Source organism: Branchiostoma belcheri, unplaced genomic scaffold (genome assembly GCF_001625305.1).
Source record: "Branchiostoma belcheri isolate BF01 breed outbred unplaced genomic scaffold, Haploidv18h27 scaffold23, whole genome shotgun sequence".
NCBI classification, from domain to species: Eukaryota; Metazoa; Chordata; class Leptocardii; order Amphioxiformes; family Branchiostomatidae; genus Branchiostoma; species Branchiostoma belcheri.
Genome location: NW_017803824.1, coordinates 321,331 through 339,514, shown reverse-complemented (window position 1 = coordinate 339,514; position 18,184 = coordinate 321,331). Strand labels below are relative to the sequence as shown.

Genomic DNA, 18,184 nt, shown 5'->3' with positions numbered 1-18,184 from the left:
CATTTTCATACTCCAGGACCACAGAGGTGAATTCAGCTTTTGTTACCATGGCAACAAACAGCAATGGCTCTGATGGCATCAAAACAGGATCGGATGGGAGATCTGCCACAAAAACATACAGGTGTGAGGAGTGCAGCAAGCAGTTCAGTCATCTGGGTAATCTCAAGGCACACAGTGCGGACTCACACTGGGGAGAAATCCTACAAGTGTGAGGAGTGCAGCAGGCAGTTCAGTGATCTGCATAATCTAGAAGACTCACATGCGAACTCACACAGGGGAGAAACCCTACAAGTGTGAGGAGTGCTGCAGGCAGTTCAGTCATCTGGGTAATCTCAAGACACACATGCGGACTCACACAGGGGGAGACACCCTACAGGTGTGAGGAGTGCAGCAGGCAGTTCAGTCGGTCGGGTAGTCTGAAGGACCACATGCGGACTCACACAGGTGAGAAACCCTACAGGTGTGAGGAGTGTGGCAGGCAGTTCAGTGAGCTGGGTGGTCTGAAAAAACATATTCGCACACACACACAGGAGAAGCCCTACAAGTGTGAGGAGTGCAGCAGGCAGTTCACTCAGCTGGGTAGTCTGAAGACTCACATGCGGACCCACGCAGGGGAGAAACCCTACAGGTGTGAGGAGTGCAGCAAGCAGTTCAGTCAGCTGGGTCATCTAAAGAAACACATACGGACTCACACAGGAGAGAAACCCTACAGTGTGAGCAATGCAGCAGGCAGTTCAGTCAGCTGGCTCATCTGAAGAACACATGCGGACTCATACAGGTGAGAAACCCTACAGATGTGAGGAATGCAGTAGGCAGTTCTGTCAGCTGGCTCATCTTAAGACACACATGCAAAGTCACACAGGTGAGAAACCCTACAAGTGTGAGGAGTGCAGCAGGCAGTTCAGTCAGCTGGGTGATCTGAAGAAACACATGCGGACTCATACTGGTGAGAAACCCTACAGGTGTGAGGAGTGCAGCAGGCAGTTCAGGCTGCTGGATAGTCTGAAGAAACACATGCGGACTCACACAGGGGAGAAACCCTACAGGTGTGAGGAGTGCAGCAGGCAGTTCAGTCAGTCGGGTCATCTGAAGAGACACATGCGGACACACCTGTGAGAAACCCTACAGGTGTGACTGAGGCAGTACAAAACCTCACAGTTTTGAGGAGTTGTGAGCCTGGTCCTATGAAATATCCAGTTTTCAAAGTCTGACAGGGAAGAAACTCCAACACTGTGAAGAGTGCAGCATACTAAGTCACCTGGGTTATACAATTGTAAGCTACACATGCAAACTCTAATAATGACACAAAGAAGGTGGGTCATGTCAAACCATACAGGAAAAAAAGAAATACTTTGATTGAGGACATTTATGTTGTACAAGACATCTTTGTGACTAAGAGCAAGTTTTTTTACAATCCTGTTAACTCTGTTAATGTGAAAGTGAGGAATCAGACTGGTAAAGAAAACCTATGATGTAGTACAAACAAGGTTTCAGTACCCCTTGTTTAGTCTACAGCATAGCATAGGGGATGTTAAACACTGTATATCAAGCTTACTAACCCGTAACCTAAGTTTATTTCTTTCAAGTTCTTTTGTTATTGAGGAAGAGAGTTTTGGTTTTATAGATATTAGCATGTTATGGTTTATTCTGTTAACCTAGATATTTATAGAATCGGTTTATTTAGTCCAGACTCTAGTATTTGTTTTCTTGTTTCTGACTAATTGTTGCCATAGATGACAGAAATACCTGTAGTTCATGTAATTGTAGGTAGATAAAGACTAGTATTGTTGCTGATATTCTAAACTACTGTCTAACATTTTGTAGCTATAGTTATAGAAGCTTATATTTACTCTTGTAGTACATAGATCTATATGAGTGCCTGTTGTCAGTTTTGATTACTGGTATGTTACCATGCATCCCTTCAAGTCGTTTTTATTTGTTGGAAATAAATTTTCGTTTTGAATTTTTGGTATGCATGTGTTCATAACTCTGGTCTGGTTGCAAAATATGTGTAAAATAATGAAACGCCATGATTCAATAAGATTTTTTAAAACGTGAATATATGAATATACATAAACTACAGAACCGCTAAATGAGAAACTTCAGATTCATGGTCTAGTCAAATAGAATAAAAGCCCAGAAAAAAAGATTCGCCCCTTTGGCTTGAGCGCCGCCTAGCGGTAGCTGTAATAATTGCTCCAATATTGCAAGGCTTGCGCGGAGTTGAAGGCTGACATCCCCTGGACTTATCAAGTAGCCTGGGTGCCATCCTAGTTGTATGCCTGGGCTCCCATACTGCCCCCTAAGAAATATTTCTTATGGGGGAGTATGGGAGCCCATGCATCATATAGGATGGTACACAGGCTACTTATCAAGCTCCTGTCATTCAAAGTTGTTTCAAATTTTAATAATCTGAAATTGAGCATGGAGACCTAATCTTCATAGCTTTACAGTCTTCTTTGGCTCCAATCTTGTCGAAAGAAATTTGTTGACCAAGTTTCGCAAGCTGCCACTAGAGTTCGAACTCCGCGGACCAAAGTGTAACAAGAAACCGCCTCCGCCGACCTAGGAATCCTATCTCCGCGGAGCTGATTCCGCGAACCCCCGTGTCTCCGTCCACCAGCCGTGTCGTGGTGTGGAAGAAAGTATCCAGGGCTTCTCGCAAACGTCGTCTTTCTACGAGCCTTTTTCGGTTCAGATCGTCGGGATTTCGTCTTACATACAACTCAGGTACGTACCAAGAGCTTGTCTACTCTACAGTTATCGATGTGACAGGAGAATAACACGTACAAGTTTGTTTTACGCTGTCTAAGTCTGTCACTATAGCCGCTAGCGACGTGTGTGCCGCTTGTGAGAAGTTATATGGTCTTCTATACAGCTCGAAAAGCAACGGTTTCTTGTTTGTAAACAGGTTTCTGTCAGAAACAACAGAGTTCAAATAGAGCAGCACACACACGCAAGCTTTCTTTGGATTTGTTGTACATGTATCCTTGTAGGAGTAAAATGGCGTAGATCGTTTCCAAATTTGTCTGAGAAAAAGTTGTTGACACCTCAGCGAAGGTCTAGAAGGGGTTATGCGGTCTCCTTAAATATTGGAAATCAAACACGACAACAAGAGTGCTTGCTTATTGTACAAATATAATACAAATGCCTTTCTATAATCCACAGTTGATTTTGCAGACAAAGGGTAATTTTGGGGTTGAAATTTGGAAGTTCTTTGTGCCTCGTAACGATCTTCCCGCCCAGACATCTGGTTTCTATCACGGAGGAAAGGTCTGGAGTGAGGGGAGGTTCATTAACTCTCGTACATGTTGCGTTATTGATTGAAGGGGAATTAGGGATGATACATTAACTATATAGAAGGAAGCTTTGTCGACTGAGGGGATATTTGAGGGTAATGCATGCTTTCTGATCACATCTTTTTGTTTTCCGTTTTCCACAGGATTCCATTGTCCAGTAGTGCTGAAGGGAAAACAGGATTCCATAGTCCAGTAGTGCTGAAAGGAAAAACAGAATTCCATAGTCCAGTAGTGCTGAAAGTAGTGCTGAAAAGGAAACAGTGAGGCTTCACCTGTGTTCTTCCAGACATCAGTGCTCTTTGTATAAGATATTTTGTAGGTAAGACATACTATTAACTTCTCCAAGAAAAAGTTGCATATTTTGTTGCATTTGTATGTGTGCGGTTTAGCAGCACGTCTCAAGAGGCTTTGGATTGATTGTCATGAAATTTGGTATAATCTTGTCCCACTGATGAAATGATTATGTTTTTAGCAATATGGCAGATTTCCTAGGAACTGCAGTAGAACTTCTGGTGTTTTTATGTTGTATTTGGGGAAAAGTTCTGGATAAGGAATGATGATAATTTTTGCAAAAGTGAAAGCTCTTCTTTTTGAGAAGTGTCATTAATTTCAACCCTACACAACAGGCCAATTTAAGTTTTGAAACAACAGATAAATGTTCAAACAAACTCATAGTGTCAAAATTATCCCAGCAACCAACAAGTTTCCAAGTTCCTTGCTTTTCTCGATACAAATTTGAAGACTACTTGATAGTTTCTTCGGTTTTAGTGTTTGCCTGATGAGATACGGAAAAACTGTGTTGAAATGAAATGTCATTTTCATACTCCAGGACCACAGAGGTGAATTCAGCTTTTGTTACCATGGCAACAAACAGCAATGGCTCTGATGGCATCAAAACAGGATCGGATGGGAGATCTGCCACAAAAACATACAGGTGTGAGGAGTGCAGCAAGCAGTTCAGTCATCTGGGTAATCTCAAGGCACACATGCGGACTCACACTGGGGAGAAATCCTACAAGTGTGAGGAGTGCAGCAGGCAGTTCAGTGATCTGCATAATCTGAAGAGACACATGAGGACTCACACAGGTGAGAAACCCTACAGGTGTGAGGAATGCAGCAGGCAGTTCGGTCAACTGTGTAATCTCAAGGCACACATGCGGACTCACACAGGGGAGAAACCTTACAAGTGTGAAGAATGCAGCAGGCAGTTCAGTGAGCTGGGTAGTCTAAAGACCCACATGCGGACTCACACAGGGGAGAAACCGCACAGATGTGAGGAGTGCAGCAAGCAGTTCAGAAAGCTGTGTAATCTCAAGACCCACATGCTGACTCACACAGGGGAGAAACCCTACAAGTGTGAAGACTGCAGCAGGCAGTTCAGTCTACTGGGTAATCTGAAGACTCACATGCGGACTCACACAGGGGAGAAACCCTACAGCTGTGAGGAGTGCAGCAAGCAGTTCAGTGCCTTGGGTAGTCTTAAGAAACACATGCGGACTCACACAGGAGAGAAACCCTACAGGTGTGAGGAGTGCAGCAGGCAGTTCAGTCGGCTGGGTCATCTGAAGTCTCATATGCTGACTCACACAGGTGAGAAACGCTTCAAGTGTGAGGAATGCAGCAGGCAGTTCAGTAGGCTGGATAGTCTCAAGACACACATGCGGACGCACACAGGTGAAAAACCCTACAGGTGTGAGGAGTGCAGCAGGCAGTTCCGTCACCAGTGTGACCTAAAGACCCACACGCGGACTCACACAGGTGAGAAACCCTACAGGTGTGAGGAGTGCAGCAAGCAGTTCAGGCTGCTGGATAGTCTGAAGAAACATATTCGGACTCACACAGGAGAGAAACCCTACAGGTGTGAGGAATGCAGCAGGCAGTTCAGTCAGCTTGGTAATTTCAAGGCACACATGCGGACTCACACTGGTGAGAAACCCTACAGTTGTGAGGAGTGCAGCAGGCAGTTTAGGCAATCGAGTAGTCTAAACTCTCACATGCAGACTCACATAGAAGAGAAACCCTACAGGTGTGAGGAATGCAGCAGGCAGTTCAGTCAGCTAGGTAACCTGAAGAGACACATGCGGACTCATACTGGTGAGAAACCCTATAGGTGTGAGGAGTGCAGCATGCGGTTCAGTCATCTGAGTAGTCTGAAGAAACACAGGCAGACTCACTTGTGAGAAACCCTACAGGTGTGACTGAGGAGTACAAAACCGCACAGTTTTGAGGATTGAGTTGTGAGCCTGGACCTATGAAATATCCAGTTTTCAAAGTCTGACAGGGAAGAAACTCCAACAGTGTGAGGAGTTCAGCAAACTGTTGGATTGTAAATAAACTTTCTCTTAGTCACAAAGATGTACAACATGAATGTCCTCAATCCAAGTAATTCTTTTTTTTCCTGTCTGGTTTCACGTGACCCATCGTCTTTAGGTCATTATTAGAGTTTGCATGTGTCGCTTACAATGTATGGCCCAGGTGACTGAACAGTTTGCTGAACTCCTCACACTGTTGGAGTTTCTTCCTTGTCAGACTTTTATCCTGTTAACTCTCTTTAATGCGAAAGTGAGGAATCAGACTGTACTGGTAAAGAAAACCTATGATGTACTACTAACAATGTTTCAGTACCCCAAGGCTATAGCATAGCATAGGGGATGTTAAACATTGTATATCAAGCTAACTAACCCGTAACCTAAGTTTATTTCTTTCAAGTTCTTTTGTTATAGAGGAAGAGAGTTTTGGTTTTATAGATATTAGCATGTTATGGTTTATTCTTTTAACCTAGATATTTATAGAATCAGTTTATTTAATCCAGACTCTAGTATTTGTTTTCTTGTTTCTGACTAATTGTTGCCATAGATGACAGAATAACCAGTAGTTCATGTAATTGTAGTTAGATGAAGACTAGTGTTGTTACTGATATTGTAAACTACTGTATAACATTTTGAAGCTATAGTTATAGAAGCTAATATTCAATCTTAAAGTACATAATCTATATGCGAGGTGAGTGCCTGTTGTTAGTTTGTTACCAGTATGGTACGATCCATTGGTTTAAGTCGATTTCATTTGTTTTAAATAAATGTTCTTTTTGAATTTTAGATATGAGTTTGTTTATAACACTGGTCTGGTTGCAGATGTGAGGAATATGTGCAAACTGTTGCAACACCATGATTTATAAATCATATGCAAAATTTTCATCCAATAATGTAGATCTCTGTCTTAGCTACCCACATACCAAAAATCATAAAAATACATTGTTCCTTTGTGAATTTATCTGCTCTGAAAGGTTTCGCCAGAAACCCCACTGCAATTCCAGAACAAGCTGCTAGGGGGACCAAACCCACACCACTTATTACTGGTAGGAATTACCATTCAAAAATCAAGACCTTAGTACGTCCAGAACAAAAGATACAAAAACCGGAAGTTCTGCTGCGGTACCAAGATCAGCCACCAGGAGGCCCAAAATCGACCTTAACCTTTGGCTACCCAACACCTATCGACATACCAAATATTATTACAATCCATCCAAAGGTTCAAAAGCTATGCTAGCCGCAAATATCCGGAAACACAAACACACAGATAGACGCACACACAGGCACGCCAAAAACAATGCCTCCATTTTTCATGGAGGTAAAAACTGCCACAAGCATTCGAACTCCGCGGATAACGAGAACAATGCCGCTTGCCTCATTATGAATCCCATCTCCGCGGAGCTTATTCCGCTAGACCCCGTGTCTCCGTCCACCAGACGTGTCGTGGTGTAGAAGAAAGTATCGAGGGTTTCTCGTCGTCTTTCTACGAGCCTTTTTCGGTTCAGATCGTCGGGATTTCATCCTACATACAACTCAGGTACGTACCAAGAGCCTGTCTACTCTACAGTTGTCGATGTGACAGGAAAATAACACGTACAAGTTTGTTTTACGCTCTCTGAGTCTGAGTAAGTCTCTCACCAGCTAGCCGCTAGCGACGTGTGTGCCGCTTGTGAGAAGTTCTATACTGCTCGAAAAGCAACGGTTTCTTGTATGAAAACAAGTTTCTGTCAGCAGCAACCTAACAGGGTATTTAGAGCAGCACACGTACGCAAATTTATGTTGTTGTCTACAGGGTGTTCTAGGTGTAACAATTCATGTGTGAGAAAATGTTGTTGACACCTCAGCGAAGGTCTAGAAGGGGTTATCTTGACTCCTTAAAACTTAGAAATAAAACACAACAACAGAAGTACTTGCATATTTTACAAGTGGCAAAAATGCCGGTCTTGGAATCCACAGTTGATTTTGCAGACAAAGGGTGATTTTGGGGCTGAAATTTGGGAGTTCTTTTGAGATAGAATATTGTGTAAACCCCCAAATGTGCCTCGTAACGGTCTCCGCGCCCAGACATCAGGTTTCTATCACGGAGGAAAGGTCTGGAGTCCGGGGAGGTTCATTAACTCTCATACATGTCGCGTTATTGATTGAGGGCAGTTAGGGGTGATACATTAACTATTTAGAAGGAAGCTTTGTCGACTAAGGAGATCTTTGAAGGAAATGTAGGCTTTTTGATCACATCTTTTTGTTTTCCACTTTCCACAGGATTCCATTGTCCAGTACTGCTGAAAAGGATATCAGGGTTCCAAAGTCCAGTAGTGCTGAAAGGGAAAACAGGATTCCAAAGTCCAGTAGTGCTGAAAGGGAAAACAGGATTCCATAGTCCAGTAGTGCTGAAAGGGAAAACAGGATTCCAAGGTCCGGTAGTGCTGAAAGGAAAACAGGATTCCATAGTCCAGTAGTGCTGGAAAGGGAAACAGGATTCCATAGTCCAGTAGTGCTAAAAGGGAAATCAGGATTCCATAGTCCAGTAGTGCTGAAAGGGAAACAGGATTCCATAGTCCAGTAGTGCTGAAAGGGAAACAGGATTCCATAGTCCAGTAGTGCTGCCTGCCCTGCTGAAAGGAAAAACAGTGAGGCTTCACCTGTGTTCTCCCAGACATCAGTACTCTGGTGTAGCAGCTCAAGACTTGACTGTGTGAAAGATATATTGCAGGTAAGAACATATCATTAACATGTCAAGGAAAGTTATTTTTAGGTGCATTTGTATGTATGTGGTTAAGCAGCATATCCCAAGAGACTTGAAATTCGTCATGAAATTTGGTATAGTCTGATTCTTGTTCCAATATAGAAATAATTATGTTTTAGCACTCTTTAGCAGTTTTCCTAGATACTATAGAATCTATGGTGTTTCTATGTTCTGGACAAGCAATGATGATAATTTTTACATAAGTGATAGCTCTCCTGTTTGGAAAAATTGACTCAACTCGCCAATTTATGTTTTGCATCATTAGATAAAGGTTCAAACAAACAGCACCAAAATTATCACAGCAAGCACCAAATTTCCAAAGAAATTCTTGCTTTTTGTTTCTTTTAGATTGAGTAATTATATGATCAGCATGATACATGTCCTGAGCAGACAGGAACTGTGTTGAAATTAAATGTTGTTCATCTTCACACTCAGGACTACAGAGGTGAATTCAGCTTTTGTTACCATGGCAACAAACAGCGGTGGCTCTGATGGCATCAAAAGAGGATCGGATGGGAGATCTGCCACAAGAACGTACAGATGTGAGGAGTGCAGCAAGCAGTTTAGAGAGCTGGGTAATCTGAAGAAACACATGTGGACTCACACAGGAGAGAAACCCCACAGGTGTGAGGAGTGCAGCAGGCAGTTCAGTGATCTGCATAATCTGAAGACTCACATGCGAACTCACACAGGAGAGAAACCCTACAGGTGTGAGGAGTGCAGCAGGCAGTTCACTCAACTGGGTAATCTGAAGAAACACATGCAGACTCATACAGGAGAGAGGCCCTACAAGTGTAAAGAGTGTGACAGGCAGTTCAGTCAGCTGAGTCATCTGAAGACGCACATGCGGGCTCACACAGGTGAGAAACCCTACGGGTGTGAGGAGTGCAGCAGACAGTTTAGTAGGCTGGGTAGCCTGAAGAAACATATGCGGACACACACAGGTGAAAAACCCTACGGGTGTGAGGAGTGCAGCAGCCAGTTTAGTAGGCTGGGTAGCCTGAAGAAACATATGCAGACTCACACAGGTGAGAAACCCTATAGGTGTGAGGAGTGCAGCAAGCAGTTCAGTGAGCTGAGTAATCTGAAGAAACACATGCGGACTCACACAGGTGAGAAACCCTACAGGTGTGAGGAATGCAGCAGGCAGTTTAGTAGGCTGGGTAGCCTGAAGAAACATATGCAGACTCACACAGGTGAGAAACCCTACAGGTGTGAGGAATGCAGCAGGCAGTTTAGCAGGCTGGGTAGCCTGAAGAAACATATGCAGACTCACACAGGTGAGAAACCCTACAGGTGTGAGGAGTGCAGCAAGCAGTTCAGTGAGCTGAGTAATCTTAAGAAACACATGCGGACTCACACAGGTGAGAAACCCTACAGGTGTGAGGAGTGTAGCAGGCAGTTCAATCACTGGAGTGCTCTAAAGTGTCACATGCGGACTCACACAGGGGAGAAGCCATACAGGTGTGAGGAATGCAGCAGACAGTTTGGTCGGCTGGATAGTCTGAAGGCTCACATGCGGACTCACACAGGGGAGAAACCCTACAGGTGTGAGGAGTGCAGTAGACAGTTCAGTCAGCTGGGTAGTCTGAAGAGACACATGCAGACTCACCTGTGAGAAACCCTACAAGTGTGACTGAGGAGTACAAAACCTCACACTTTTGAGGATTGAGTTGTGAGCCTGGTCCTATGAAATACCCAGCTTGCATGGAAGAAACTCTAACAGTGTTAGGAGTTCAGCAAACTGTTCAGTCACCTGGGTCATTGCAATAGACACATGCAAACTCAAGGTGGGAGGTTTTGGAATAACTCAACTTGTGTGCAGACCTAGAGAAGGCTGATCTTGTGAAAAACCATACAGGAAAAAAAATAAAAGAAGTACTAGGATTGAGGACATAATTTAGAAATTTCCTGTTGTACATCTACAAGACACCATGCCTAAGACACCTTTGTGACTAAGAGCAAGTTTTTATTTACAATCCTGTTAACTTTCTTTATTTGGAGTGAGGAATCAAACTGACAAAGGAAAAGCCATGTATTATCTTCATGATGTACTACAAACAGTGACTTTAAAAATCTGTGTAAAGTTTGCTTTAGTGTCTTTCATAGAATGTTTTGTATATGTTCCTTGCATACATAGGACTGCACGTGGTACATCTGGTTTGTAGCATTCCATAGCATAGCATAACAATATTACTGATACAGGGGAGATAAGACACTGTATATCAAGCTAACTAACCTAAGTTACTAGTCATTTGTTTTAAGTTTTTTTTATAGCGGAAGAGAGATTTGTTTTTATAAGATTACCATCCACTATTAGTATGTTTTTTGCTTATAGTGTTAACCTAGATATTTAGGGTCAGATTATTTAATATAGTATTTGTTTTCTTGTTTTTATAGATGGATTACCATCCCATCCAAATTAGCATGGTATTGTTTATTCAGTTAACCTAGATATTTATAGAATCAGTCTTTAGTATCGTATTTCTTTTCTTGTTTCTGACTATAATGGTTTCCATAGATGACAGAATTAGTGCATGCAGTTACAATTGCATAGAGTTTTTTTGCTGATATTTTACTGTATTACATATTGTAGCAATAGAGCCAACAGGCACATGTTATATAGACTTTACATAGGGCCTAATATGTACCCTTATTAAAGTACATATATAATGCATTATGTTGTCTGTTTAACATGTGTTTGTTGCGAATAAATGTTCTTTATGAATTTTAGATATGCGTTTGTTTATAACACCGGTCCAGTTGCAGATGTGAAGAATATGTGTTGAAAAACCCTGATCTATAAATTCATAATCTTTGTTGAAATTTGAATATATATATAAAGGACAGAACAGCAAAATGAATAACTGGATATTCAGGGTCTAGTCAAATAGATTGACAGCCCAGCGTAAAAGAGATTCGCTCCGATGGCCCAATCGCCGCCTAGCGGTATCTGTAAAAATTGCCCCTATATATCGCAAGGCTTGCACAGAGTTGAAGGTTGACAACCCTTGGACTTATCAAGCTCCTGTCATTCAAAGTTGTTTCAAATTTTGATAATCTGAAATGGAGCATGGAGACATAATCTTCCTAGCTTTACTGTCTTCTTTGGCTCCAGTCTTGTCGAAAGAAATTTGTTGACCAAGTTTCGCAAGCTGCCACATGAATTCGAACTCCGCGGAGCATAGTGTAACAGGAAACCTCCTCCGACCGCTTTGCCTCATTAGGAATCCCATCTCCGCGGAGCTCATTCCGCTAACCCCCGTGTCTCTGTCCACCAGACGTGTTGTGTGGAATAAAGTATCGAGGGCTTCTCGTCGTCTTTCTACGAGCCTTTTTCGGTTCAGATCGTCGGGATTTCATCCTAGATACAACGCAGGTACGTACCAAGAGCTTGTCTACTCTACAGTTATCGATGTGATGGGAAAATAACACGTACAAGTTTGTTTTACGCTCTCTGAGTCTGTAACTAGCTAGCCGCTAGCGACGTGTGTGCCGCTTGTGAGTTCTATACTTCTCGAAAAGCAACGGTTTCTTGTTTGTAAACAATTTTCTGTCAGAAACAACTTTACAGTTTATATAGAGCAGCACACACACACACGAAAACTTTTATTGGTTTGTTGTGCCCTTGTAGGTGTAAAATGGCGTAACGTTATCCGTTTCCAAATTTGTCTGAGAAAAAGTTGTTTACACCTCGGCGAAGGTCTAGAAGGTGTTATGTGGTCTCCTTATAAATTGGCAATCAAACACGACAACAAGAGTGCTTGCTTATTGTACAAATATAATACAAACGCCTTTTTATAAACCACAGTTGATTTCGCATACAAAGGGTAATTTTGGGGTTGAAATTTGGGAGTTCTTTTGAGATACAATATTTTGGAAACCCCCAAATGTGCCTCATAAAGGTCTTCCCGCCCATACATCTGTCATGGAGGAAAGGTCTGGAGTCAGGGGAGGTTCATTAACTCTCGTACATGTTTCGTTATTGATTGAGGGGCAGTTCGGGGTGATCCACTTAAACTAGTTATAAGGAAGCTTTGTCGCAGGCTTTCTGATTACAAGTTTTTGATTTGCATTTTCCACAGGATTCCATAGTCCAGTAGTGCTGAAAGGGAAAACAGGATTCCTTAGTCCAGTAGTGCTGCCTGCCCTGCTGAAAGGGAAACAGGGAGGCTTCACCTGTGTTCTTCCAGACATCAGTACTCTGGTCTAGCAGTTCAAGACTTGACTGTGTAAAATATATATTGCAGGTAAGAACATTTCATGAACATTATGATGATAATTTTTGCATGATAAATCTTCTGTTTGGAAAAATCGACCCAACACGCCAATTTAAGTTTTGCATCAATAAATAAAGGTTCAAACAAATAGCGGCAAAATTATTACAGCAAGCACCAAAATTCCAAAGAAATTCTTGCTTCTTTTGTTTCTTTTAGATTGAATAATTATATGATCAGCATGATACATGTCCTGAGCAGACAGGAACTGTGTTGAATTTAAATGTTGTTCATATTCATACTCCAGGACTGCAAAGGTGAACTCGGTTTTTTTTGTTACCATGGCAACAAACAGCGGTGGCTCTGATGGCATCAAAAGAGGATCGGATGGGAGATCTGCCACAAAAATGTACAGGTGTGAGGAGTGCGGCAAGCAGTTCACTCAGCTGGGTAACCTCAAGGCACACATTCGAACTCACACAGGGGAGAAACCCTACAAGTGTGAGGAGTGCAGCAGGCAGTTCAGTGATCTGCGTAATCTGAAGAAACACATGCGGACTCACACAGGGGAGAAACCCTACAGGTGTGAGGAGTGCAGCAGGCAGTTCAAAGAGCTGGGTCATCTTAAAAAACATGTGCGGACACACACAGGGGAGAAACCTTACAGGTGTGAGGAGTGTAGCAAGCAGTTCAGTGAGCTTGGTAATCTGAAGCAACACATGCGAACTCACACAGGGGAGAAACCCTACAGGTGTGAGGAGTGCAGCAGGCAGTTCAGTCACTTGAGTCATCTTAAGGTACACATGCGGACTCACACAGGGGAGGAACCCTACAGGTGTGAGGAGTGCAGCAGGCAGTTCACTCAGCTGGGTAGTCTGAAGAAACACATGCAGACTCATACAGGTGAGAAACCCTACAGGTGTGAGGAGTGCAGCAGGCAGTTCAGTCAGCTGGGTAGTCTGAAGATTCACATGCGGACTCACACAGGTGAGAAACCCTACAGGTGTGAGGAGTGCAGCAGGCAGTTCAGTCGGCTGGGCTATCTAAAGGTCCATATGCGTACGCACACTGGTGAGAAACCCTACAGGTGTGACGAGTGTGGCAGGCAGTTTAGTCGGCTGGGTCATCTGAAGGAACACATGCGGACTCACACTGGGGAGAAACCCTACAAGTGTGTGGAGTGCAGCAAGCAGTTCAGTCAGTCGGGTCATCTGAAGAGACACAAGCAGACACACCTTTGAGAAACCCTATAGGTGTGACTGAGGAGTACAAAACCACAGTTTTGAGAATTGAGTTGTGGACCTTGTCCTATGAAATATCCAGTTTGCAAAGTCTGACAGGGAAGAAACTCTAACAGTCTGAGGAGTACAGCAAACTGTTCAGTCACCTGGGCCATTGCAAGAGACACATGTATTTCTCAAGGTGGGAGATTTTGGAATACCTCAACTTGTGTGCAGGCCATAATGACCTAAAGAAGGTGGGTCATGTGAAACCATACAGGAAAAAAGAAATACTTGGATTGAGGACATTCATGTTGTACAAGACACCTTTGTGACTAAGAGCAAGTTTTATTTACAATCCTGTTAAGTCTCTTTAATGTGAAAGTGAGGAATCAGACTGGTAAAGAAAACCTATGATGTAGTACAAACAACGTTTCAGTATCCCTTGTTAAGTCTACAGCATAGCATAGGGGATGTTAAACATTGTATATCAAGCTAACTACTAGTAACCCGTAACCTAAGTTTGTTTCTTTCAAGTTCTTTTGTTATAGATAGAGGAAGAGAGTTTTGGTTTTATAGATATTAGCATGTTATGGTTTATTCTGTTAAACTAAATATTTGATTTATTTATAGATTCTTTTAGTATAGTATTTGTTTTCTTGTTTCTGACTAATTGTTGCCATAGATGACAGAATAACCTGTAGTTCATGTTCATGATATTCTAAACTACTGTATAACATTTTGTAGCTATAGTTATAGAAGCTAATATTCTCTCTTATAAGTACATAGATCTATATGCGAAGAAAGTGCTAGTTGTCAGTTTTGGTTACTGGTATGTTACCACCATGTATTCCTTCAAGTCGTTTTCATTTCTTGGAAATAAATTTTCGTTTTGAATTCTTGGTATGCATGTGTTCATAACTCTGGTCTGGTTGCAGAATATGTGTAAAATATTGAAAAGCCACGATTCATAATCTTTGTTAAAACGTGAATATATGACTATACACAAACTACGTATACAGAACCGCTAAATGAGTAATCCACGGTGAAGAATAAGGGTCTAGTCAAATAGAATGAGAGCTGAACTATCCGCACCGTTGGCCCCAGCGCCGCCTAGCGGTAGCTGTGATAATTGCTCCAATATTGCAAGACTGGTGCAGAGTTGAAGGTTGACACCCCTTGGACTTATCAAGCTCCTGTCATTCAAAATTGTTTCAAATTTTGATAGTCTTAAAAAATGGAGCATGGAGACATAATCTTCCTAGCTTTACAGTCTTGTTTGGCTCCAGTCTTGTCGAAAGAAATTTGTTGACCAAGTTTCGCAAGCTGCCACAAGAAGTCGCACTCCGCGGAGGAAAGTGTAACAAGAAACCGCCTCCGCCGCCTCATTATGAATCCCACCTCCGCGGAGCTCATTCTGCTAACCCCCGTGTCTCCGTCCACCAGACGTGTCGTGGTGTGGAAGAAAGTATCGAGGGTTTCTCGTTGCCTTTCTACGAGCCTTTTTCGGTTCAGATCGTCTGGATTTCGTCCTAGATACAACTCAGGTACGTACCAAGAGCTTGTCTACTCTACAGTTATCGATGTGACGGGAGAATAACACGTACAAGTTTGTTTTACGCTGAGTCTGTCACTAGCTAGACGCTAGCGACGTGTGTGTCGCTTGTGAGAAGTTCCAGGGGTCGAAATAGATTTTGGGGCCAACTTGCACTGGTGCAGATGAAAAAAAAAATAGTTGCACCAGAAGAAAAATAGTTGCACCCCCCAAAAATAATAGTACATGTAGTAACTTTAATAGCATCCAATATTATGACTATCGGTACCGAAAAATATGGGAAAATATTGTTGCAAAATGAGAGAGACGGAAACTACATGTAAGCTAAATTTCTTTTATTTTAAGGCTGGATTTTCATTTTCTTGGCAGGCTCCTTGTTCCCTTTCCAGTTCTTTTTAATATTGGACATTTCTACATGCAAACGGATAATGCAAACTTGCACCGCCGTGCATATCGGCGAAAAAATAGTTGCACGACACCAAATTTACTTGCACTAAGTTGCACACAGAGGGTTATTTCGACCCCTGAGTTCTATACAGCTCGAAAAGCAACGGTTTCTTGTTTGTAAACAAGTTTCTGTCAGAAACAACAGAGTTTATATAGAGCAGCACACGCACGCAAACTTTCTTTGGTTTTGTTGTGCCCTTGCAGGTGTAAAAATGGCGTAGATCGTTTCCAAATTTGTCTGAGAAAAAGTTGTTGACACTTTAGCGAAGGTCTAGAAAGGGTTATGCGGTCTCCTTAAATATTGGAAATCAAACAGGACTGTTTGTGCTTGCTTATTGTACTAATATAATATAAACCTATTTCTATACTCCATATGATAGTTGATTTTGCAAACAAAGTGTAATTTTTGGGTTGAAATTTGGAAGTTCTTTTGAAATAGAATATTCAGTAAACCCCTAAATGTGCCTCGAACGGTCTTCCCACCCAGACATCTGGTTTCTATCATGGAGGAAAGGTCTGGAGTTAGGGGAGGTTCATTAACTCTCATACAAGTTGCGTTATTGATTGAGTGGGAGTTAGGGGTGATACATTAACTATTTAGAAGTAAGGTTTGTCGACTGAGGGGATATTTGAAGGAAATGCTGGCTTCTGATTGCACCTTTTTGTTTTCCACAGGATTCCGTAGTCCAGTAGTGCTGAAAAAAGGGAAAACAGGATTCCAAAGTCCAGTAGTGCTGAAAGGGAAAACAGGATTCCATAGTCCAGTAGTGCTGAAGGGAAAACAGGATTCCATAGTCCAGTAGTGCTGAAAGGGAAACAGGATTCCATAGTCCAGTAGTGCTGAAAGGAAAACAGGATTCCATAGTCCAGTAGTGCTGAAAGGAAAACAGGATTCCATAGTCCAGTAGTGCTGAAAGGGAAGACAGTGAGGCTTCGCCTGTATTCTTCCAGACATCAGTACTCTGGTGTAGCAGCTCAAGACCTGACTGTGTAAACTCGGATTTTTTTTGTTACCATGGCAACAAACAGCTGTGGCTCTGATTGCATCAAAATTGGATCGGATGGGAGATCTGCCACAAAAACGTACAGGTGTGAGGAGTGCAGCAAGCAGTTCAGTCAGCTGGGTCATCTGGAAAATCACATGCGGACTCATACAGGTGAGAAGCCGTACAGGTCGTGAGGAGTGCAGCAGGCAGTTCAGTCAGCTGGGTAATCTCAAGGCACACATGCGGACTCACACAGGTGAGAAGCCCTACAGGTGTGAGGAGTGCAGCTGGCAGTTCTGTCAGCTGGCTCATCTGAAGTCTCACATGCGAACTCATACAGGGGAGAAACCCTACAAGTGTGAGGAATGCAGTAGACAGTTCAGTCAGCTGCGTGATCTAAAGACACACATGCGGACTCATACTGGGGAGAAACCCTACAGGTGTGATGAGTGTGGCAGGCAGTTCAGTCAGCTGGGTAGTCTTAAAACTCACATACAGACTCACACAGGTGAGAAACCCTACAGGTGTGAGGAGTGTAGCAGGCAGTTCAGTGATCTGGGTAATCTGAAGAGACACATGCGGACTCAACACAGGTGAGAAACCTTACAGGTGTGAGGAGTGTGGCAGGCAGTTCAGTCAGCTGAGTAATCTGAAGACTCACATGCGGACTCACACGGGAGAAACCCTACAGGCGTGAGAAGTGCAGCAGGCAGTTCAGTCAGCAAGGTAGTCTGAAGAAACACATGCGGACTCACTTGTGAGAAACCCTACAAGTGTGACTGAGGAGTACAAAACCTCAGTTTTGAGGATTGAGTTGTGAGCCTGGTCCTATGAAATACCCAGCTTGCAAAGTCTGACAGGGAAGAAACTCCAACAGTGTCAGGAGTTCAGTAGACTGTTCAGTCACCTGGATCCTTACAAGAGACACATGCAAACTCTTAAGTGGGAGATGTTGGAATAACTCAACTTGTGTGCAGACCTAGAGGCTGATCATGTGAAAAACCATACAGGAAAAAAGTCAAAAGAATACTCAGTCAGATTGAGGACATTTCGTGTTGTACAAGACTAAGATCAAGTTTTTATTTCCAACCTGTTAACTATTTTTATTGAGAGAGTGAGACATCCAATTGGCAAAGGAAAATATATGTATTATCTTCATGATGTACTACAAACAGTGACTTTAAAACTTTGTGTAAAGTTGCTTTAGTGTTTTTCATAGAATGTTTTGTTCCTTGGCAACATAGGACTGCATGTGGTACATCTGGTTTGTACTAAATTGTAGCATTCCATAGCATAGCATAACAATATTACTGATACAGTGGATGCAAAATACTGTATATCAACCTAACTAACCTAAGTTACTAGTAATTTGTTTTAATTGTTTTTTATATAGCGGAAGAGTGATTTG

At 42.5% G+C, this 18,184-nt stretch overlaps 1 protein-coding gene across 1 annotated transcript in view; it reads left to right on the top strand.

Annotated features, from left to right (window-relative positions):
* Nucleotides 1–18,184, top strand: part of LOC109470701 — a 102,348-nt gene that overhangs the window by 11,341 nt on the left and 72,823 nt on the right. Inside the window, exons 7-10 of the mRNA XM_019769734.1 lie at nt 4,366–4,385; nt 4,470–4,889; nt 9,044–9,899; nt 12,984–13,666. Of these exons, the coding sequence (XP_019625293.1) occupies nt 4,366–4,385; nt 4,470–4,889; nt 9,044–9,899; nt 12,984–13,666 (1,979 nt within the window). The remainder of the gene's footprint in view (nt 1–4,365; nt 4,386–4,469; nt 4,890–9,043; nt 9,900–12,983; nt 13,667–18,184) is intronic.